We start from the raw sequence: 24,988 nt of genomic DNA on the forward strand, positions 1-24,988 counted from the left end.
CCGAGTCGAGTCGTGTCATGTCGAGAGTTCCACATCGAGTCGAACGACCAGCACAAGATTCGAGACCGGCTGCCCGCCAGCCCGCCTATCTTTATTACACACGTACTCGGGCATTTGGCGCGGTCTACCGTTTTCGTCTTTTCCAATCCTCCGCTTTTCTCCTTTTCGAACGTAACGGTATTTTAATTTCGCGACAGTTCAAACTCTCCAACAAAGCCGGTCTTACATTCCACATAAATCTCTTCCTTTTCCTACCCTCTCAATCACCTCCACATCCTCCTAAAATAATGAAAATACTCGCAACAAAATTCGCGCGATCAATTTAAATTAAAAATCCTCAAAAAATGCGTTTGTGTGATATTCGCACGAAATATGGTGAAAAAGTGTGCGCTCTGACAGCTGCAGTGGATTCATGTGTATTCGAATTAGTTTTGGAGTTTCACGTGGTGTTGTTGTTTGAGTTGAATAAATTAGCCGGTGCGTTGAATTGGGAGGTAGAGGAAGATGCTGAAGAAAGAGTTTGGTGAATGTTGGTCTAGCGTCGAAGAGCTTCAGAGTCCTTTGAGAGGTCTTTGATGAAAAGGATAGTTGCTGTATTTGGGAGGGAAGGGAATATAGGAAGGAAGGGGGTGGAGGAGGATGATGTGGTAGTGAGCGACGAGTGCTGTTATGTTTATGAATCGTAACGGGGGGGAGGAAAGATCATGCCGTTCGTACTGCGGAAGGTGGAGCCGCGTTACCTGTGCCGGGGACACGTGCCGGCAGGTCCTGCCGCGCAGGACTGGCCCGTAGGCGCCGAATTGGAAGCTGTTGCAAACGGAGCTCTCACCAGCTCCCTCAAGCAACTCGCATCTCTTTTGACCGTTGCGGAAGACATCTTCGCTGAATTGACCGTTCAGCTTACCGCCATAGCCAACAGGAGTGGCCAGCTGCGCCAGAGACTCGACAAGGTCGAAGAACGTCTCGCCACTATAGATCCCAAGAAAATACCAGTCCGTAAGTATACATATGTATGTATGCTACGTATAAACACACAAAAAACACAAACTTTCCTCGATGCTTCGTTCTCCACTCGTAAAATTAATCTGGAACTCTTGTTCTAAAATCGAGAAGGACGCGATTCGATATATTTCTCTCTCGTCTTTCCGAAACTTTCTGAAGATTTAGCATTTTCCAAGAACCTCTCAACCCTTATGGTTGGCCGATAAAAAGACGTTAGATTTTTTTTGATAAAGCAATAAACTAACTATATATAGTGGTTAACAGAAAGCAGGATAGAAAGGAAGAAGAGCGAAGAAGTCGAAGGTCCGTAAAAACGGAAAATCTGAGCTTGTTCGGGTTACCTGGCACACCGTGGGAAACGGATCTCTTCACCGAAACAGAGTTTCACCTGAGAACACGATGAGATTAACCTCGCCATCCCTCTTTTTGCTCTCGGAAGAATGCTTCGTTCTCTTGTAGTTCTTCAATGGCCAGCGCGAGGCTTTTTACAGAGTCCACTTCCTGCCGATAAGACATCCATTAGGATAATTCATGACGCCTGTATTCTTTACGATTGAAAATACTTGTGATCAATGGCAAATTTATACCAGTGGGCACAATTTCTGTCTTATTTATAAAGCTGTACGAATTTATGTTTACTCGGGATACCTCGTCTTGGAAAATTTTTCCACAGCGTAGAGGACAAAAATTAGGGGAAGAAAGCGTGAGCGCATTTTTGCGAACTCACTGGCAGCATACAAGTTCTTGGAAACACGTAAGACGTAACTAACGAAGAGGACCCTCGAGCTACAGAGTGGCTCTTCTGGAACTTTTCGTTTGGTTTACCATATAATGCATCCTTCTCTCTTCTCGTCTCGACTCTCCCTCATTCCCTTCTTCGGGTAAGTACATACTACTCGGTGCGGTAAAACGAGGAAGCACGTGCGTTCGTTCCGCATGTCGTTTTCAGCTCCCCGCGCACCCTACCCAAGAAATACGATCTATGTACTTGGTACATGTATATGGCTGCAGTCGAACCGTCCCCGGTCGTATACTTGTCTCCCTTAAAGTCCACCTTCGTTTTCTTATCTTTTCTCCTTCTATCTTTACCTCAAATGAAACGTAGGATCGAACGCGCTCTGTTTTATTTCTATATATATATATATATCTCATCATCGCGCGTTTCTTCTTTAATTTAATAATATCCTTTTTATGACATTTTTTCTACAAGTATGCACAAGTAACAGCATAGAAAATGAAAAGTGTTTGGAGCTATTTTTTAATTTGTTTATAAGGCTTCCATTCGTCAACAACCAAGGCTTCTTTTCCTTCTGTTAAACTCAATTCTACTCCAAAGGATATTGGCGAGCTCTGAGGAAACTTTTCGAACCTCTCTTCGTGGCAACAGTATGTGCTATATACCACTAGATACCTCTGTCAACGCGAAACGCAGCTTGAAAGCATCGTCCCATCCCCTTTACACAGCTGACTCAGGTAGATTCTTAGTCGCGCGCACCGTGTATTGCTTCGAGTTTTTCTTGCTTCTTTAAATGATACAGTAAGATTGCAAAATTGCATTTTATTGAACGCCGAGTAAGCTCATCTTCGGTTTCGTAAGATAAACGTTCGACTCTAAAGCATTTTTTGTCTTTTTATAATAATTATTGTAATATATATTACGCGTGAACTGGTAATAAGAAATTCGTACAAAAGTGTGAGATTGCTGGTTTCTTTTTTACGATGGTGCGAAGCCTCTAGATGTGACCAGACAAGTGTTGAAAATATTGCTAGCATTAAATCTTTAGGCTCAGGCCTTTCAGAAAAGGCATGTATCGTAAAATTGAGCTATTATTCGCATTATTTTTAAAATCAAATCGACTCATATGAATAATTTACCATTTTTTAGCATAGGTATATTTGGTATCTTGAAAAGTTTTTCAAATAAGCTGCAAGATCTCACTGTATGGTCTATGTAGTAATGTACACAAAACTGTCAACGTTAATTTCTTAATTATCCAAGTAATCACTTGGGTTACACTGATTTCTAATTGGAAACTTGATTAAAGCAATTAACGAAAGGAGCAAGTAGCGTAAATTATCGAAAGAGTTATAAATATCATTTATACAGATTCTTTATAGGAGTGCGTTTACGTAAACGGGAAATAAAAGGAATCGACTGAATGAAACTGAAATAGAAAGTCGTTCAATCTGCTTGGCTGAGAAGGTGGCTCGCGAGACTGAAACCGACACTTGACAGTCTACTGCCGACAGTACAGATACAAACGTATAATACATACACATCCTATATAAATATATACGCATGTCCAAACCTCTAGGGCGTACTTAAATTAGCTGTTCAAAAGTCTAAACTGATCTCGACAAGTTTAATATGGAAAGATAAAATGTCATAGGAAATTCATGCTCCAAATGTATAAGATAACTGTTATACAAGGTACCCCAAAACCCCTGCATTATATTTGAATTGCTAATTACTGCAGGGAGCTTAAACAATGGTAAACCGTTTGAAGTTACAAGTTTCAACGAGTAATCACCTTTGGAAATTTGTGTCAGACGATTGCATGAAATACAAGGCGACGTTGAGACGTGACAAGTGAAGGCAAGTATAATAGCAATATTTTGTGTCTCAAAATGCACAGTAGCAACTGTGTACTGTTATTGTTGGGGTAACTGTTCCCACTGCAAATTCTGACGCTTCAATGCTAACCATAACTGTAGCCAACGTTTCGACGTCTCGCTGTCGAGTGAACGAGCTGATGCAAGTTTATAAAAGTAGTGATGAAATAATTTAAATTCTTGAGAGTCGAGCCAACTCTAAAAAATTAGAAGTGTTATTTTTAATTAATTAATTTAAACAGATTATTTAGGAATTGACATGTTTATAAAGAAATAGAACCGACGTGCCTTTTTTAATTAAAAATTGCATCTGCACAAAAGTCATTTATTCTAATATAATTTTTAACATCAGTTAGGTGAAAGGTTCGCCAATTATCGTCTGTGCGAGAAATCATATGACCGAAATATTCAGGTGATCCAGCCAATGACATGGTATGCATATATATAGGCGAACTTATGGTAGCATGTAATTTACAATACGAGATCTTTCGATTAACATTCTTCAATCTTCGTCCTTTACAAATTACATAAACTATATTTTTATTTTATTAGCAAATTTCTGTAACATTCTTAATATTATTTAAATTTTAAAATTCTATAAAATTATCAGGACGTGGAATTAGAATATAATTAAATTACTTAAAATTATTACTGGCTACCGAAAAGTCTATAAAAATTTTATAGCTCGACTTAAACAAATTTTTAATGAAGAGAACCCTTGAAAGCACTTATCCTGTCGGAATTTAAATTTACTTCTTTTTTCAGGGGCTCAATATAGATTTTCTCGAGAAAACCTATCACAAAACACTTTCGTGGCTGTTTAATGAACGTTGAAAAATTTGCCTGATATTTTTACGAGTACACCTAAAAGTTTTTTCTGGTCTTTCCTACTTTAAAATAATTTAAGTTGCACATGAACAAATGTCAGTCTGCGGGCAATAAACTACCATCTGCTGGAAAAACCAGGAAAAGAAAACGTATAGTAGGTCTGAGCGCTTCGTAGAATATAGAGATGAAGATCAGGAATTACACACGCACACGCACACACACACACACAAACATACTAATTTTCTATATACCGTCTTCTACACTCAACGAATATATTTCATTTATGAAATATATCTCTATTAGCAAGATACTCTTTAGTCTGTGATTAAATTAAAAAATATGATATTTAACAAATCTCTTATACTATATATAAAATGACACAGTTAATGTAACTAATGTTAAGACATGAAAAATAACCAAAAATACATAGATTCATTTAAGAAATATACTAAGAAACAAAGCTTATAAATTGCTGCGTGACATAGAATAAGTCACCCTTGGTAAATGGTTATGTTGCTGCAACGTATCCGAGTCTTCCTTTTCCGGAAAAAACCTCTCTTCCCAAAAATATCCGTAGGTCATCACGAGGCATCTGTTTTCTTTATAACGTACACGTGACATGGTAAAATATGTTAGGTACGGAGAGATGAGTTTTGCATGTCTCATAAAAAAGGGAAGAGAGACAAACTAGAATATTGGATATCTTTTATGCTACGTTACTTCTTTAACATTCTATAATTATTATAAAATCAATAGTAGTCCTTTTGTATAATTGCAGCGAACTGTTTTATGCCAATTTATGCTGAAAAGAAATCAGATTTCCAGAAAGTGTTTGTTAGCAAAGTAAGAAAAACTTTATTGAACGCTTATGTAGCTACGTCGAGCTGGCTAAAATTAAGCGGAAGAGAGAGGCTATCCCTCGGCAAGGCGTCTTTATAGTATCGGCAACACCCCTGGCTGGAACAGCTGGCAGCCGGAAGTAGGCACAAGAAGCCAACCAGCAGTAGAGGCAGAAAGAGAGAAACGGAGGGGAAAAGAGTCTAAGAGTGAAAGAGTAGGAATATAAAGGAAGCTCGCATCAGTGAGGGGTGAAAACAACAAGAGGGGGGCCAAGGACCGTTACCACCAATGTGGCCCAATTTTATTTCCATCCGTTGACGTCGTTATTATATTCTACTGCATGGGTAGAAGGGAATGTAGAGAGCGAGTAGAGTTATATAATTGCTGTTCGTACAGCAATTCTGAGGGTTTCTTACCCCAATTGCGCAAATCCTGCCCAATACGAATTAACCACCACCATCACAATTATCCGATCTAACTATAACGCGCCAGATAGATAATCTCATGAATATATAGGTAGCTTTGCTATATGCATTATTGCATTGCTATATATATACTTAATCCGATTTAAATAACATCAAATAAAAAAGATAAACTGTCATATGTATAATCCTAAATAGTTGCGCTTCTTGATCCTTATCACGACTCTGATGCATAAATATTGATGAAATGTTAAATTCTTTGTGTTCCCCATTATAAGATGTATACGTGCTCAAGCCACGCGATAATTACGCAATCAATTACGTACTTCCGTACATATACAGCATACAGGTGGCTGTACCCAGTGAATAAATTTAGTGCACGCGTTGCGGTACCACTAATACTTATCATGTTTATTTCCCTTTATCATCCGACTATACAGAGTCTGTCCATACCTACGTATATCGATTTAAGGTCAATGCGCCATGCTCTACGCTAAGAGAATACTCTCTTCACTGGTTTTCCAATAAAAATTTCATTTTCATTTGTAGGTCCTACCAAAACGTTCTGAATTATCGTAAATAATGCTCTGCATTGTTTCAACAACATTTTGATTAACACTTCTGTGAAAAATCCAATAATATATAGCCGTTTTAATCAATTTTATTGTAATTTATTGAATTAACATAGAGCTTCTGAATACATATATGCAATATTCAATGATTAAAAAAATAAGGTTTCTGGTATTTCATACATAGAGATGATTTCTTTTCGTATAGAAATGGAAGTAAAAGTATTAGATTCATTTAGAAGAGACAGAAAGAGGAAAATCTTCGAGGTTATTGGTATTTTTGACGGTCAATTTGTTTAATAAGGAAGTGGAGTCAGTGAACTGTCCAAGGATTAGGGGGTAGGAGATAAAGGGCTGGTGCAGGGTTAGCGAATAAAGCTGGTAGAATCCAGGCAAGGAGGGGCAGAGGAGAGGGGATCGGAGGGAAAGAGTTTGATCACGCGACGACGACGACCACGACCCAAGGTTATTGACACCCCTCTCCTCTTCACCCTTCTCCCTCTCTACACCTCTCCCCATGAGCTCGTGCGCGCGCGCCCACAAATACACACACACACACACACCCGAAAAAATTCTATGGTTTCACAAGACTTGCAGTTTCAAAGACGAGAAAACTTCTTCTCGAGCTCGAGTGCTGTATGCACGATGATTTCTACTTACTCATAGTAAGCATTTCTCTCTTCTCTGCTTCGTCTCTTCGATATCTTTCTCCAATCTTTTACCTCTAACACTGGAATACTGATACACTATTGTTATAAATCAACTTATTATCCTTTTTATTCAATTCTTTCAACCATTTTGTTTTTACTAAACCAGAACGTACGCAATATAACACCAAGCCATTGTAAATAGTTTAGTCATCGACGAGAAATTCTCATGACGAAACGAAATAAACGATTCGTTTAAAAGACACTACTTAGGGCTGCGCACCGTATTATTCCAAGTTCAATGAGTTAGTGATGAACGTCAAGCTGCTTGAATGCCTCATAGCCGAAGGACTTCCATTCATGAGTAATAAAATGTCTTTGATACGAACAATACCTACTATTTGGTGTATGCCTTGAGCACATTTATCTCACCCCTACGTATAGGGACCGTACAATGATAGTAGGAGAGAGTGAGGAGGCTGTGTATAATTGTCAGCACGTGTTGACCTACATCCAACGGATTTCAAAGTCACCAAGTCAACGTATAATGCGCGTCACACGCTTGTTGACAAACAATATTGGCGGAAAGCCTATATGGGAAACAATGGTCTATGGGCCCATGAAACTTACAAAGTGTGGCTAACGGTAAACTTTCCTTACCTTTGAAGAAAAAAACCTGCTAAAAAAGTACATCTTTTGGTAACATTATTTCTGAATTATCGTATACATTAATTTACGTGTTTTTGAAAAATTGTCAAAATTATTATAACGGAAAATTGAAAATTTATTACAAAGAAAGGAGTAAAAATCGTTATGTGGTTGGCATTTTAGAAAAACCGCTGCTAGAAGGTAGGTAATATTTGCACATGGCTAAAATCATAGCTGCGTGAACCGGTTAGACCCTCTTTTGAAAGTACCCTTGGTTAGCTACTTCCTTCATGGCTGCACTAATTCTTTCTAAAGCAAAACTCATCGGACCAGAAATTTTTGCCCTATTCAAAGTGCCAACTGATACGGGATACCAAATGCTGATCGACCAAGTGTTATTGCAATTATGTCTTCTCAGTCATCTACTGTCGCGTGCTTCTCCCTACCCTTTATTCCGCAAGTCTAGTCGGTTTTACGCACCATTTCCTCGTGTACTCAAACGATTATCAAGTGCAACGTTCATTAAAAAAATATGAATTCGATGATCGAACGTAAAGGGACACTAACAATGAAAAAATGAACATTTCTTGTAAATAAAAAAATTTTGTAACCCTCGTTAAAATACTTTGAAAAAAAGTTGTTACTCTACTAATTATTTTTTTGTGATGATGAGACTAGAACAAGTGTGATGCAGCAATTACCACGTATTTCTGTAAGCTCTATTATTTATGGCTTATTTAAATTAATAAATAAATTCTCAAATATGATAACTATAAGAAATAATCTTTATAATTAAATGAAACTGAAATTTGTTCGGAGACTTTTACTGCTTGTCGTTTATCACGAACGTTTACTGTATGTTAACAATTATATAGGATGCATCGATATCTGTATCATTGCCGCACCGACCAGTAATTTGCCGCACGTGCAGGCACCCCATTTGAAGGCCTAACCTAGTAGGATTATCCTTTTTAAAAGCTCAGCTGTGTAATTTACGTCCTGACACACCAGAATATTGGCGTATTACTAACAAGATCAGACTTTTCAAATGTTACAATTAATATTGCAAATTTAAACTATAAAAGAATAACGTTCATCGTTATTACAGAATATCATGAATAATGATATAGTAATTGCTATCAAAAATATTGATATTTCCTTATCAGAGATAGAGTGGGGAACGAAAGCTTTATATTTTCAATTAATAAGTTTCAAAACAGATGTCAATAATCATATCGTAAAATGAGATAACTTTTTTTACGAATGGGTGGAAATCTCTTACTCGGTTATTAAAATAAAAGTTATATAGCTTCGAGTAGAAATACATGAAGATGAATTTCTTATATAAATAACTCTGAAACATAATCATAAAATTTTCTTCCCTGAAAAAATTAGAAATTTGCACAATTTAAAATAATGCTTCGATTATTCAAAAATCGGTATTCCCGTTGTTGGAAAGTGTTACTTTCAATTTGAAAACTTGGAGTTAAATCAAACTTATTTTCGTTTTCGCATTTGCCCGAGCATGTTCTCTCCTTTCCCGACATCCCTGCGCCATCTTTATTTTTATTTTTTCGAATCCGCCGTTGCGACAGTTTTTCGAATTTCATTCCCGCTAGTCAAAGTGGCCAGAATTCGCATATTTCTTAATTTGTAATTAAGAAACCTCTTCTCTCAAACCCACAAAAAATAAGCTTCGATCTTCTGTGAAAAAGATGACAAGTACATGCATAAATTGTCTAGCGTAAATAATAGTAAAATAAAATATTCTAGTTAAATGAATTAGTAAAATTCTCATGTGAGACAAGTATATATATTTTTACTGTAGCAAAAGTTAAAATTTCGAAAAAAAAAACAATAGTAACATAAAAAAATTACTGGCCAGGCCCCATAATGTTCATACCTATATAAGTCGCTATCTTACAATACAAACGTTGTTGCTTCTCTTAATTTCAAAATGTGGCTATACGTATAATGCCATTGCATATAACGGACTCGGCAAGTAACTTTTTTGTGTTACAATTTTTGTTTTGTTTGAATTTTATCTTTTGGCACGGTAAAAATATATACTCTTCTAACATTAGGATTTCACTACTTCTTTTAACATGGAATGTACGATTTATGTACTTACCGCCTTTTTTACAGGAGAAGCTTGAGTTTTATAGGTTCAGCCTATACTCTAGATAAATATGTGGGTAAATTTGAGGACAATAGAATTGGAATTGCACTGGGTGATTGATACTTGAGGTATGATACGCTTGATAGTTGTTTGGTCCTGCACGTTGCAAAAAAGTGTAGCATTGTCTGCCTTTACTATGTGACAGATATATGAATTAAAGGGGACGCGAGGCGTCGAATGTATGCGGTGCACTTTAGTTGAAAACGGGGTTCACCCAGGTATCTAAACACGAGCAGATGTTAGATCGCCCATCTTTGGATTGTCAATGATCAACTGGAAATGATGCCGCGGTTGAGCAGCCTAGCTAACTGAAAGACTCTTAATTGTTGCTGAATAGTAAAGCTTTTGCTTCGGTTCTCCTTGCTCCTCGCAGCGGGCAATTCTGTTCTTTACCTTTCTTACTTAAAAAGAAAAATAAATTTCATCTTTCAATTTTCTCCATTATTTATTTAATTTGTTGTTTTCACAATACAGTTGGAATATCGTATGTAAAATAACATATTGCATAAATATTAAAGCATCTTCTATTGTTAATAAGAAATATGAATGGAACATAGGTGTTAAAATTTTAGCTGACTGCTGCATTTAATTGTTACAGATATGAATCAGCATCCTGTGACACATTACACTTATAAGCATATTTTATGCGACAATCGCACAGTAGTAGCTATGAATATGTTCAAAACTATTTGTTGTAAAATTTTATTTTATTTTATAAAGCAACTAACCGATGGAAATAACTAACAGGAGTATTTTTCTGAAATTAAGAATTTGTACAACCAATAAAACGCCAGTCACGTTGCAAATATCTATGAACAGAAATAGACAAACTAGACACTATTTAGTAGGTTAGTTAATCTAGTTTAGCCTAGGTAGCAGCGCCAAAATAAACTGGAGCAGCTCCAAATGAAATAGATTTTGCGTGAAAATTTCTATAATAGTAACATTTTCTCCTTTCAGAATTGAAAACTTTAAACATTTTTATGTTTGCATATATACTGTGTACAACATTTTTATTATCTACCCATGTACTTGAAACTCACGAAAAACTGGTTGAAACCATTAATAGAAAACATGTTTGTAAAAAGTGATTGTATTAATTTTTCACGATTGATTCCCACAGTATCATATATATATATATATATATATATATATATATATTATACAGTATATCAATTAACGTACGTTAGTTAATGGTTTAATGTTAAAGAGAAAACTGACACGTAGTCGTCTAATTATTGCAAGATTGGGTAAAAACTGGCAGGTGTACGTTGAGATATACGTCTTAGAAACCTTGCAACGCGTCACGTCAGGGTGAGCAATGCCGTTCAGCAAACAAGATGCTGAAAGTTCAGTAGCCCTTCGGAGTGAGTTTCAGAGACCGTAACAAAACCTGCAAGTATTCAGACCGAGAAAGAAGCTAGTTTCCACAACTGGAGCTCGTCGTGTCTATACTAACCGTAGTATTTATACAAGTATTAACCCCCCCCCCCTCCCCCCTTCTCAAATAACATGTCATATCCATTAATCGTTCTTCATATGTACTTTGCCAATAACAGAAAATTAAGACTATAGCCAAAGAAAAGTTTATTCAGATTTTGTGACGTAATGTGACATCGGAATATTTATACGTTCAAGAGAATTGTCCCACAAAAGCATTGTGTTGAGAAAAATGCTTGTTGTTTTAGCATGAACTTTTGTAAGATCCACAGTCCAAGCTCCTCGCTTCTTTACTTTCTCTTCCCCCTTTAACCACAAAGTACGATTTACGCTTGGTTCTGGTCTTCACTCGCGGGAAGTTGCACTAAAGTCTTTGCTGTGGCTCATTTTACGACTCTTTGAGTCTAGACAATACGAATAAGATACACCCCTCCTCTCTTCTTTTTCTTTCTCTTCATTTTATTAGTTGACAGACTTTAACAATCACAAAAGTTGTATTATATACAATATAGACAATTTTTAAATTAATCTAATCTAGTTATACTTCACTTATAGATAATATATGATTTAATCGCTGTTTGCAATTAGGCTTGCACACAACAATCTTTACGCAGAAGAAATCAACCAATTAACTCAAGCTTATACGTATATAAAAACTCGTTCTTTGTGTTAAATTAAATGACCGGATAGAGGCTCTTGATTAAACGCATGTACTTCACACGATAGTTTAAGCCATGATAAAGTGTACAAATTAGTTTTCAATGTTTAACAATGATTAATATCCTATTAAGTCTATATACTTACTACGCTGTAAATTAGTCAATATTTGATTACGAGGAGATTTTTCTGTTATATAAATACGAGGATATAGTATACTAAATATAGATTAAATAAAACTAGCATATAGAATATCAATCACGCCCCATAGGATATTTGCAGTGGCAGCATGAATTAGGAGCTATCACCGTACAGAAACATCTGATTGAGAAGTGCAGCGAGTAAAAAATTTCGTTCAGATGGTGCCTGCGGTGCAACAACAATGAGTACCGCATCTGCCATCCGGTTTTATCTTCAGGCACTCTTTTTAATCCGATCCCCTAACTGAGCAGAGTCGGGGAAACGAGCTACCCTGTTACAAAAGAGGAGTGAGGATCGGTCAGCTGCTCTTAAATCGTCCCATGCAAAATCGTATATAGTTATACAGATGCCTCTTACAGGGGTTTAAAGGCACTTGGATGTTTAATCGATTTTTGTATATACAATCTTTTTTTTAAATTTTAAATATTAGACTTTGGCAATACTAATTTTTTTTTAGAATATACAACAAAATTTTACTTTATGATATTAAACTTTCGTAATTAATAAAATTTTAAGCAGCTTCTCGTAAAGACCGTGGAGACTCGAAAAAAATAATAAAAAATAATCGTGGATTTTTTTTGGAAGAATATTCATCGATAACAAGTGACTACCGTTTCTTGATGTTCTATAATCGCAGCAAATTTGCGCAACTCCTATATAGTACAAAGCGACTGACTACATCTGCAAATCTGCAATACGTTTGAAACGTCACCATTCACACGTTTGTTTGTGTACAGCTCACCGAAGCGAGAGTGACACTGGGTGGGCGGAGTTTCGCGTTAAAGTACCAGAGTTTGAACACGAAATAAGGGGAAATCCTTCTCCCACTTCTCGCTATTGTTCGAGTGCCTTTAATTAAAGTAAATGATGGGAGGAGATGGAGGGGGGTGGATTTGCCTACAATCAGCCGATTCAGAATAACTCTCTCGCTTCGGTGAACTATGTTAAGACAGGAAGTCCTGCCTGATAGAAATAAAATTTCGAGAAAATAAATCATTTCTAGCCCACAACTCATAAAATTATGCAGAAACGTAAAATGTGTATTAATATGAGAGATTCTTGTTACGATGTAAAATTAGCAATTTTTTGAGGACAATCTTAGAGACTGTGATTTTTTCGCATTGATGGTGGAGGATCTGGCGAACGAATTCAGTAAGTAGACCTAGTATCAGGCCGATAGGTCCGGGCGCGTCTTACGGCAGCTGGCTGTGCACGACACGCACGTGCACCTGTATACCTTTGCGAGCAAACTCACGCTTTACTGTGCTGTAAACTGGTAGATACGTGTACTAGGTCCTCGGTTCGATCGCAAAAGAAGCAAAACAAGTACTAGTCAGGAAGATACGTGTAATACACGATATTCCGAATAAGGGAATCGGACGAGAGACAAGTGCGCAACCAGTGAACTCGCTATGGTCGATGAATCAAAGTTCACTCACCTCTCAGAACAAGAGAATAAACTGTATTTTTCCTCTGAAACGTTACTGCAATTATACATTGATGAAATCGACTCTTTAAATATAAGAAAATATATATAACTGTCAGTGTTTGAAAAAAATATACCTAATGTAAATTCTCTGATAGAAAAATCAATAACAGCTTCCATATGTGTCGTCCCTTCTCTCACTTCTCTATAACTATTAATATAGAGAGCTTCTTTGGAAATTTACGGTAGACGTTCAACAGCGTGAAGTTAAAGCGACGTTTTACTTTTATCGTAGTAATAACTGTTGCAACTGTAAATTTTGACACTTCACTTGCCATTGCAGTCAATGTTTAGCCATTGAACAAGCATCCAGTAGAAATTTCCGAATATACTTTTGCTTTAGTTAAGAAATTAATGGAAAAAGTTTTAAATTACGACGGATTATTTCTTGCGAGATCTCTCATGGCTACATTTCTTTTGACGTTAGGTACTTGTAGCTAATATGGTCATGTTAAGATCCCAGACTGGTTTTTGAAGCACTCGGGAAAAATTAAATATACAATTTTTTTTAACATATTAGTAATTCAACTATTTCCAAATAAAAAAATTATATAATGCCAATAATATATAAAAAAGTAGGAATTAGCCATATTTCTGTATTATTTGCTATATAGGTATCTTTTATTATAAGTTACTGTATTTCGTTGCAGTTTTTAGTTCAATGAACAAGTTTCAGCAAGTTATCCGAGGGAGGATGTGGAAAGAAAGGGACTACGAACCTTGGATATCGAATAACCTTACAGCGGATGCAGCGCGTTCTCGAGAGATTCGAGGACTTTAAACGAGCTTGAGGATAATACAAGAGAGGAATGTCACTAATCCAAGAAAAAGTAGCAATTTCAAAGCACAGTAATAAAACATGAATGATTCTGCTTTGCCCACAAAGAAAAAAAGTTCTCTCTAAGAGTAAGCTGCACGGTTATTTAAAAGTTTTTCTAGTGTTGTATTATCGAATCCCATTGGCATATCTATCGCATTTCATATTCACGTGCTGCATTTTTATTATAATGAAGAAAAAGCTCAGCTTAGCTTGTCCAAAGACGAACGGTAAAAGTATCGAAGAGATAAAGCGAGTTGTTATTTCATGACAATGCTAATTATTGCGTCGACGCATTTACGAGCATCCTATCTAGTACGAGACACGGCATTCACGTTTTGCTCGTGGCTAATTATCTACGAGCCGCTTTAATACCTATCATGAGTCTTTATTAACAACATGGAGGATACGTGTGTGAGCAGAGCAAAAATGAACTCGTTTGCTTTGAAGGAAAACACACAGTGTTCAGCCATTCATAGACCATAATATTTTGTGTTTCTTGAATCATGACCTATTTAAAGACGCGTACACTGTGCATACATACCCCGCAAACATAGCAAGATTCAATTTCGAGACGAACGATCGTTGAAAATATTCGTTGCTTAACTCGAATTGGGCTTGGATGGATAGTGTGGGCGAACCAGTTTTCTTTGTGGCGTCGACCGAAGACCTCGATATAAGTAATGTCAGTGAGGCATAAGCGTTAACGAGCGATTGCACGTGAGAATAGTCGCTTGATTATGGATCCGCTCGAAACTCAATGCGTGCACATTGCACGGTAGGCGTCGTCATCAAAGCTCACCGACCGTCTTAAGTATCTAACCGCATATCGCTTTGTATCATATTGCCCATTCTTATAAATATTGACAAAAAATCTCAAAAGCTGAAATTGAGAAGTGTAACCCTGTGTGAGAGAGATTAATCTTTGGACAAAAGTAATTGATGGATAAAGAGAATTTTTTTAATGGGTTCATTGATAGAAAGATTTGATGACAAAAATGTATTATTTCATACGAGAACTTCAATTACAAGTATAACACTAAGATTTTATCGGCAACAGCAATAGTCCGTGATCTCTGAGAGAGTCCCCGTAATGCTTGGAATCGAAGGGCCATACTGAGGAATGTGTACCGAAGCAAATAAAAGTTGCACAACATCGACCGACCACCGCAAGAGTAATGCGGCCTATTTCAAGGCTACAAAGACACAGGATATTCCCTCTATTTGAACAAGCGAAAGATTTCATCCTTGTAACCATTCGCCAACCTAGAAGATGGACCGATAAGCAACATTTTCTGATTTTTTAACTTTAAAATGTGTCGTTGTTCAAATAAACAATATGAATGATTTTTCTTTCTTGCGGCTTTGTAAAAAATTGATCCAAAGCACTTTTTGCATCGATTCCTGTTCTTAAGTGTCAAGGAAAAAGGAGGCTGAAGGCTCATAAGAATGCACGTGGAACTTTTGATTTTGCAATATTAAACTTTTAGTTTTAGAAGCATCTCAGTGTAAAATTCTACATAACTATCGTATATTGCGCTTAAATAATGGAGAAAGGCGAAGTGGTACAATGCGCGTAACATTGGCACAGGTCCAGTCGACGAAATAGCGCGGGCTATGTGGGAAAAAAAGAGAAAGCTAACCCTTACAAGGCAACTGAACGAACTTCGTCAGTGCCACATGGACCCGTTCCAAATCGCCTTGACTCCTTTACCGAAAACATTTTTATCACACGAAACTATTCTCTGCAGAATAATTTTTCAATTTGTTGACTTTTCATCCCGTTTTTAATCTCACATTGGATAAAATCAGTTTGCTGATTCATCGATAGTACAACAGAATCGATTTCTTCGATTTTCAGTCTTTGCTTTTTTCTTTCACGCCCCCAATCCGCAAATGACTCCTTCACTGTTCACCTTCGTTCCTGTCCTTCGCAGTAATACCGACTACAGCAGCACAACTTCGACCACCAACGTTGCTGCAAGGAGACCAAACAATATTGTCGGACCAGAATAAAATATTTTCATTCATCTTATAATACAAGTTATCGCAGTTATTTGTAGTAATATTTCTCTACGAATAAAGTTACACGTTTGACCAATTTTAATCGGAATGAATATAAGAGTTAACTGTGCTATGCTATCTTAGTTGCTTAAAACGCTTCGAGGCAAAAACGTAAAAAACATTTATCTTAATAACTATAAGAGATATCAATTTTTTCATGGGACCTTTCTAAAACTCCTTTCTATTTGCATCGAGAAAGGTCTTGTGCAAAAAATTGATATCTCTTATAGTTACTGAGATAAGCGTTCTTTTATACCCATGCTCTTTCAGATATTTTGCGATACTGTTATACAGGGTGTTAAACAAATTTAATACCGTTGGAAAGAATAGAGTCACTCTCTTAAATTTTCTATACACACCTCACGGATATTTTATTTTCCAAATCTATAAATATTGCGTGACAGCTGAAAGCCAAACAATGTATAATACTGGTAATAATTAAATAACGGATTATAATTATTAATATTATTTAAGTTTCGTCAGAAATAGAAAAAAATTAACATAATCGAGTCTTGTCAACAATACAATTATTCCATCGTCAAGTGTTAATATTAATTATAGTTCTCTAATGTTACACGGTTCTCAAGGTTAGTAAACAAATATGTTTATACCTTTTCGTAAGTAATAAATAATTGGACATTATTCATGACCCTGAGTTTTTTCATTGTTTATTGACAGACAAGCCGGATTTAAACGAGAAAAAAAATCTTTGCAGACAAATCGTGTTCTGAATTGAAACTACTGAGAAGAATCGATGTATCAAGATTGCAAGTGTTTATGCGACACTCAAGAAGACGTATCGCAGGCAAATGTACCAATGGAACAATGAATGCGGGAGTAGTATCGGTACAAACTCTACATCGTAGTCTGGTTGTAACCTGACTGAGAAAATTGTGAAGTAACAAGAATTCCAATTCTACACAGGATATCTACACGTTACATTTTTGCACTGATATAACAAAATATATTGTTATTTATTTCTAAGAGAACATTCTGGGAATTTTTTCGATTGTAATAATTATTCCTATATAGGTCTTTTTATCTATATCTTTTTCAATAGTCACTCTGCAGATATCGATCAAATGTAATATAACGAAACCTCTGTTCTGCAATTTATTAATATTCTATTATTGATAGAATCATATATGTGTATTGAAAATAGGAAATTATAACCAATTTACGAGAAATATTATTTTAAGCAAGCTGAGAGAATATCATTAGGTATGAAGTGTGCAGTGACATTAAGACTATTTCGGTTTCATGACTGCTTAGCAGAAGCACAGTTATATTTAAAGTTTGCTTCCAAAAGGGCCCGGATGAACGATCTTCTGTAGGATGAGAGCTCCTGGTAAACGTCTGGAGCTTTGTCTTTACAGCGAGTAACCATCTAAAATTGTCCGGCAAAGCTTTCACTTGCCGTAGCCTGACAGTGTCAAGGGCCCCTTTATATAGGAATTCTTGGGTCGACGTACCGTTCCCAATCTCCTTTTCTCCCTTCAAAATATTTCCCAATATAGATAATAGATAATATATTTATTTTTGGATTGTATTTGCAATTACCAATGTTTAAAGGAAACAAAGGAAACGTGATATTTCTCTGACATTCCACAAAATTCTCATATCAAAGTTCTTTACCCAATATATTTGTCGTCTTTCGCTTCTTCAAACAGTGTTATCTCAAAAGAAGAAAAGGGTGTTAAACTGTGTTAGACCACGCCTTAATAATTCTTTCAATGGACCAGCCGTGTAGACAGGCGACCGTGTGAAAAATACTTTTATTTAATTGGTTTCGCGAGTGCAACTAAAGTTTTACGATTTGCCATGAAACCTGTAATTTTGAGTAAGATATATTCTTACGTTCGTTTTACCGATTTTATCACAGATAATTTACGATGCTCTCTTAATGGGTGGGAAAAGTGAAACTTGATCAAATATAAAAATACAAGAAAAAAGGAGACAAAATTATTAAGAAATCGTAATAAAATGATAGTATTTCTTGAAAAAATGGTAGGATACCACTCTTAATAGGCACTTAAGACCCTTCTGTCATTTCCCCGGCACGGTATCCATATAAGCGCGTGAACCCTGCACAAACTCACGCACAAGAGAGAGTGAAGGAGAGAGAATGATTGAGTATCTGGTCGTTTCATAGGCTTTTGAAGATGGGTGCACTCGGAAGATAAGAAGGATTTGCTTTTATTCTATCTCTTCTCAGTTGAATGATGCAAAACAGACATTCTCAATCGCAGTAAATGTAATTAGTTATCGCTCGAAGATAAACGTCTATGAATGAAAAGTCTTAACGTTTAATTATACTATCTACAGCAATTAATATTTTTATTACCGACTAAATCCATTTTAAATTTTAGACAATTAAAGATAATTTTAATATTTCAGTAAGAAAGAAACGAGGGACTTATGGTCCACCCTGTATATATACACGATGTCTTAAGCCATACAACGCTAGCGACTAATTGAGTGAAAGCAATGAGAGTAAAGAATAATAATGGCTGGCCTCTGACGGTAGAATTAATTAAGCGATTGAGAGAAGTTGCGCTGTCGAAAGGTCGTTTTAAAATTGGGAACAAACGTGCTAAGGTCATAAGTCGTAGTGTACGTCTATATGCTGCAAAATTCTGCAGGCTGCTTTGAGTCAAATAAATATGTCGATATAAACGAGAAATGTGTGAAAGATATAATAGAAAACCCCCTATTAAACCCTCATTGCTCATTGACAGATTTTAAGGCTTAAAACCGTACAAAAATTTGAACTTGCTTAATAAGCGAAACTTTCAAACATGCTTCGTAGGCGTTTCGTGCGTTTACCCGCACCTATAGCTATATGCACTGTATGTACATGTAACCGGATGTGGGTGAAAAAAACCTGTTAATGGTACAACAACGAGTGCTATTTCCGGTGACTACCGGTCGATATACGGAACTCTTATTTCGACCAGTATTGGATTGTACACAGCATGCTTAAACGGAAGTAACGCTCATCGTGGAGCGATTGCTTCCTTCCGTAATCCAAAATCAATACTTCTTCATGCTGGCACCAATTTACGCTAATAATAATAATTTTGATTCATCTGTTAACAATTGTATTAATTTAAAAAAAAAAGCAAAATAAATTGTTCGTGACATTATAAGGAAACATGGAGCAAAATCAAACGATTCTGTCATCGGAATATGTTTTTTCTTGTTCAATAAATGAAATATAAAAGATAAATTTTATAGAAAAATTTAGACGTGTGGGCAAACAGGCCTGGAGCTTCCATTTACCACCTACGTACCACTTGGCGAATGTATCCTGCGAGTCCACGTGTACTTGAACGAGAGCACTCACCAACCCAGTTTACCTATGAATGATATTACGTTTCGTGGCGGAGCAAAGATTCCCGCCACATGAGGATTATAGTCGTCCAGTCTCTTAGAAACCGGAATCTCAAGTGGAATAGCGGTAGACGAGAATCCCGAGAGAATGCGATGGAGCCCGGGATAACGCCAAACCCTCGCACACTGATACAGCTCGACCAAAATCACCTCCTCATTTTCCATCGTAAAATAAAATTCTTAGCAAATTTATGCATTCGCTAAAGATTTGATTTGAATATTAAAATTGATCGCGAAATTTTGCAATCAAACCCTATATTATTATTTGATCTAAATAAAAGTGAAGTGGTGAGTTGCTTGACTAGACGATCGCGTGGTGGATCTTGGATCATTGTATCTACATATATGTATATAGGAGTATCTAGGAAATGACGTATCACGTTGTATTAACACGGTCGGTGACATTTGGACCGTTCGCGTCGAAAGAGAGCATTTCCATCATATTCTAGAAGGGTTAACATCGAAATTGCTTCTTCCTGCATGGCTATATACGTATATGTGTGCGAGTATGCCTGTGTTAGTGAAACAGCTTCCCCGTTTACTTGAGACTTTCTCTTATACACACGACATACGCCGACAAAGAAAGCACAACGAGACTCGTGAAAGTCAACGAATAGCAGCGATCTCTGTCTTCTCACGACCCTATACTATTTCTCTCTTCGAATATACGACAAAAATGTGAATACACTTATCACCACCGGCGGAGATACTATAGCCTGCTTTCCACTTACCCTGAGGATCCACATGGTGAAAGACAGAGATTGTATAATAGTTTACGTGACACCTATACTATATAGCTTTTTTGTCAACAGGCTGAATTTTTCTCATGCACCTTAACTGCAGGCAAGCTCCCATAGATTACTTATCTTCTATGTTATTGATCGATCGTGCCGAACCACCTTACACTTATCTATATATGCTTTATTAATAAGCTATACCTACTCATCGTGTATGGTTACAAAAAATACATCACGTTTGACACAGAAAAATGATGGAAATCGTAGCTGTGGATACCACTTGTATAACGTTGAGATAAATAAGGGTTTTTTATTAAAATAGAATTAATAACTGATACCAAGGGTGATGGATAGCGGAGAAGTGATTAAAAGGGCTAGGATGAGAGAAAAATAATGTAGAAAATGAGATAGGAGGAAGGCAGTTTGGGTGTCACGCGTACAGATGAGCAAAATATTCTTCAACGTCAGGGTCAAGTATCCGATTGTCGCCCACTGACGTATCTTGCATGATTCACTATAATTGTCATTCACTGTAATTGCGTGTCTATTTGACTCTCTATAGGCTACTGAAAATCGCTCTTCCATCTGTACGTTGCGTTGCTAATGAGCAACTCAGCTAGACGTATAGACAGTGTGCATATCAAACGTCAACTCGATTCAAATCTATGAACAATCGGTCCTCGCTCGACTGTTCCTTTTATGTGTGTGTGTGTGTGTGTGTGTGTGTGTTGGCAAAATTCCTTCTATTATTTCTCACTCACATTGTAAAAATTGCTTCTACAATTACAACGACAGTCGTAGGTTACAATGTCGTTCATGACTATATCGTTGTAAATTTACATTGGATGCAAAGATCAAATTCATAGTTCTATTATTACGAAATCGTCGTCAATTGAAAAATGTAAAATTACAATGACTATTGTCTGCTACAAAGTTGCCCATGATCGTGTTGTTATTTTACAACAAATCTTTACAGTGTATTTCCTTTATTTATTAACCCATTAAATTCTTTTTTACCTTGTTCCAAATAATTTACATGAATGTTACGTCTCCGCAAATATACTTTTATCACATTTCCTTTCTCTGAAATCAGATCGTAAAGTTTTTTATGTGTTCAATAACACTGCTTAGAATTACGTTGGCTGATAGGATTGTTTAGCTTTGTTTCAACTGTGTTTAGGAGAGGAATAATATGCGAATGAGTGTAAAAGAGACGTAAGAAATTCAAAGACTTTCTTTTTGTTACAGGGTAAGAAAGTTAGGTACACTGGCATGCGCTGGTCATGCCTTATCTTTGTTAGATCATAGCAAGCACCTTTGTTTGGTTCCATCGGCGGGCTGATTAGTCGTGACGCGTGTTGACCCGCGTGATGCTTTATCGCATCAGCACCGACTTTTCCAAGCTTTGAAAAAAATATTTCCTCGTTGATACATCCATACATATGCAGCTCAGCGTGAACTCTGATAGTTATATATTTTTAATAATAATCAAAACAATAAATAAACACACGCCTCTGCTGGTCTCTTCATTTTTTTATTGCTCTACTTTGAAAGATTTTTTTATATGAAATTAGCAAATTTTGCTAAGAATTAACATACACTTATGGGTTATATATATATATATATATATACCTTAAAAGCTGCGTTACTCTGCATAAACGAGTATGCAAATGCGAATGCGTTAATTTGCATCGCATGGCTCTCCGGTTACACGAAACTATAGTCGGTAGATTTTCGACGACGATACACGATTACGCTCGAATCCCTCATCCCTGATTTATCAAATTTAATTCTTGCGTTATTCGATGCTGTCCCTCTGTGATAACATAGTAGCTGATAAATAATAATTCACAAACCAGTTTCGAACTCATTGAAGATTAAAGTGTGTTAGTGAGCGCGTATGATATCATAATTGTTTCGTAATATCCGTTATTAAAGAGAGAACTGTATATATGCGTGCAGTCTAATTATCTGTTTCCTCGGAAGAGTGTCTTGCAAGGTCTCGAGGAGTAATTTTTCTTCACACTAATACACGAACTTAGAGCTAAATTCGTGGTGAAACGTCGCATTACACGACTCAAGGAGAACATTCTTTTCGACCGATATAAATAAATAGGGGGCTCCGAGAAATATTACTCGGAGGAGTATATAGAGGGCATTCTCGGTTCGAAGGATGGTGAAGAGCGCTGAAAAGGGATATGTTTAAATATTCTAACGGTTTAAGAATCATTTTCTCAGAACTGCTCGTTAATCTCTGTGGTCACAAGACACCGAGAGGTCCCTTTTCAAATGGAATCGCATGTATTGAATACCCACATTATTGTGTGTACGCACACGTACGTGCTATACGTATATACACGTTCATTTCTGAGGTCAGTGCACTGTGTAGGCTGGAGCTAAAAGTCGCAACTTATAAGTGTTTTTACCATAGCGATATGCTCAACATTTTCTTTTCTAGAACAAACGGTTTCTACAGTGTAAAGTCTTTCTTATATCTATAAAATAATACTGTAGTCTGTCTATTGAATAATCAACACTTACAAAGCAAACACATCGTATCTGTCAACTTGTTCTTCACTTTCACCACATGGACTGTAATAATTATATAAATAATTAGCGATTAGAACAACCAAATATTTAAGTAATAAATTAGGTAGTAAGCAAATGGACTGGATGGGTGCATCCGGCTTTCAGTATCAATTGTTGAGATAATTGCAATGATAGGAGTCGAAATCGATATGGAGAAATATTATTTTGTTTCTCGAACAAAGCCTGGCGCGATTAGCTATTGCTGCCATCAGCATTAATTAGTGTCCGAAGCCGTATACGTGGCTCACATCGCTCATCGCCAACGAGCTGTTAATCTTCTCTTCGACTGCCAACCAATTTCTCAGCAGATACACATATATGGGGTGGCGTAGTTAAATCGCAAATCCTTCAAGAGAAATATTCCTGACTGTAAAATCGAGTAAAAGAGTCGTATCTCACTTTCAAGCTATGCGATAATCAAGTTACTGAGAAAAAGCTACTGGAAGAGAGAACTGCCATTCGTGCAGTGCTTGTTTGCGAGGACGTGATGCAACACAGGCTAACTTAATTATGAAGAAACGTAAAACTGCGAAACAGTTTCTTTTTCTGCTTTCAACTATTGCCGATAATCTCGGCCGGTTCTCTTCACTCTTTTCCTAGTATATCATTTACAAAGTTAATCGCACAGAAGTATACAATTATACGTATCTCCATCTTTTTCATGAGATTCTTAAAAGACAATTTCAGGCAATTAGAGATGACTTTTAGCATCAATTAATCTCTTCCATTTGATGTATAATTACTCAAGGATAACGTATATATATATTATAACCTGCGAAATTCTTTCTTCTTTTTCCGCACTCGGAGTTTGTCTTTCGAGGCTCGTCTTGAGTCATGATGCTGCGGAGGCTTTCGTCCACTCTAAAACTTATCGTTTCGATCTTAGTTTTCCATTCGTGTCAGCTTGTCTTGGCATGACAATCTGATAGGGCGTTATTGTCTCTGCGTCCTCGTCGCTCTCCAATGCTTATAGTTTCGTCTTGCTTTTTTCAACCTACAAATAAAGTTAGCAAGAGGCTGGACAAGATATACGATCGCAGAAATGCTCCTCGCTCATGATTAAGTTATGTTTTCTTTGCGAAATATTATACAAGATTTTGCATTCAAACCTAGAGATTCATTTATTATCACAAACCATATTCCACCCTGAAACGCTAAAATATCATAAGGCTCCAGAATCTCTCAAATTATTAAAATATCGCAAATTTGTAAATGAGTACATACAGCAGTCATCTACTTCACAGTATAAACGTGTAATGCACTAATAAGGATCTCTCTTCTTAATATAATAACGATTATATTCAATGTGCCTCGAAGCAGTGAACTCTCGTGCAGCTTTGATGCTTCATTTCTTTCAACTTCCGTCGAGCTTAAAACTCTTCAATGACGGCATTCATGATCATATTAGGTCTGCCATCGTACATCGAAACTTGTCTTATTTTTACCTCTTTCTTACATAAATTAAGAGAAAGCCTTGAATGACTCGAAAAAAAAAACCTCATGCAAATTCTTCATAATTGTTCCGCTCGTGCCATGTAATTGTACACTTCCTCTCTGAAAGATTTTCATCGACCCTGATGCGATCCCGATACGAGTCGATCAGCTCGGTTGATTCCCATCTCCTTTTTAATCAAGAAATGGAAACCTGCTTTGTACCTCGAAGTATCGTTTCGGGAATTTTGTCACAAGACCACGTGACATGGGAACGCGCGGTACAGTGGCTAAATATTTAAGGCGGTGCGGTCCCTGAAGCAGAGCAGGTTTTGCAGAAGGGTATGAAAATATTGATAGAAGAGCGCGAGGGTTTTACAGTAGTAGTGAATGGTGCGAAAGAGACAGCATTGAGAGAGACGATG

At 36.7% G+C, this 24,988-nt stretch overlaps 1 protein-coding gene across 2 annotated transcripts in view; it reads left to right on the forward strand.

Moving 5' to 3' along the window:
- LOC136773644 (uncharacterized) overlaps positions 1-24,988 on the forward strand; it is a 41,620-nt gene continuing 16,632 nt past the window's right edge. For both annotated transcript variants that reach the window (XM_066727443.1, XM_066727444.1), the window contains exon 1: positions 1-996. In XM_066727443.1, coding sequence (XP_066583540.1) covers positions 705-996 — 292 coding nt within the window. In that variant the 5' untranslated portion in view covers positions 1-704. The remainder of the gene's footprint in view (positions 997-24,988) is intronic.

The sequence above is a fragment of the Prorops nasuta genome, unplaced genomic scaffold (genome assembly GCF_024137725.1).
Source record: "Prorops nasuta isolate Cenicafe-Biocafe unplaced genomic scaffold, Cenicafe_Pnas_1.2 PNAS00005, whole genome shotgun sequence".
NCBI classification, from domain to species: Eukaryota; Metazoa; Arthropoda; class Insecta; order Hymenoptera; family Bethylidae; genus Prorops; species Prorops nasuta.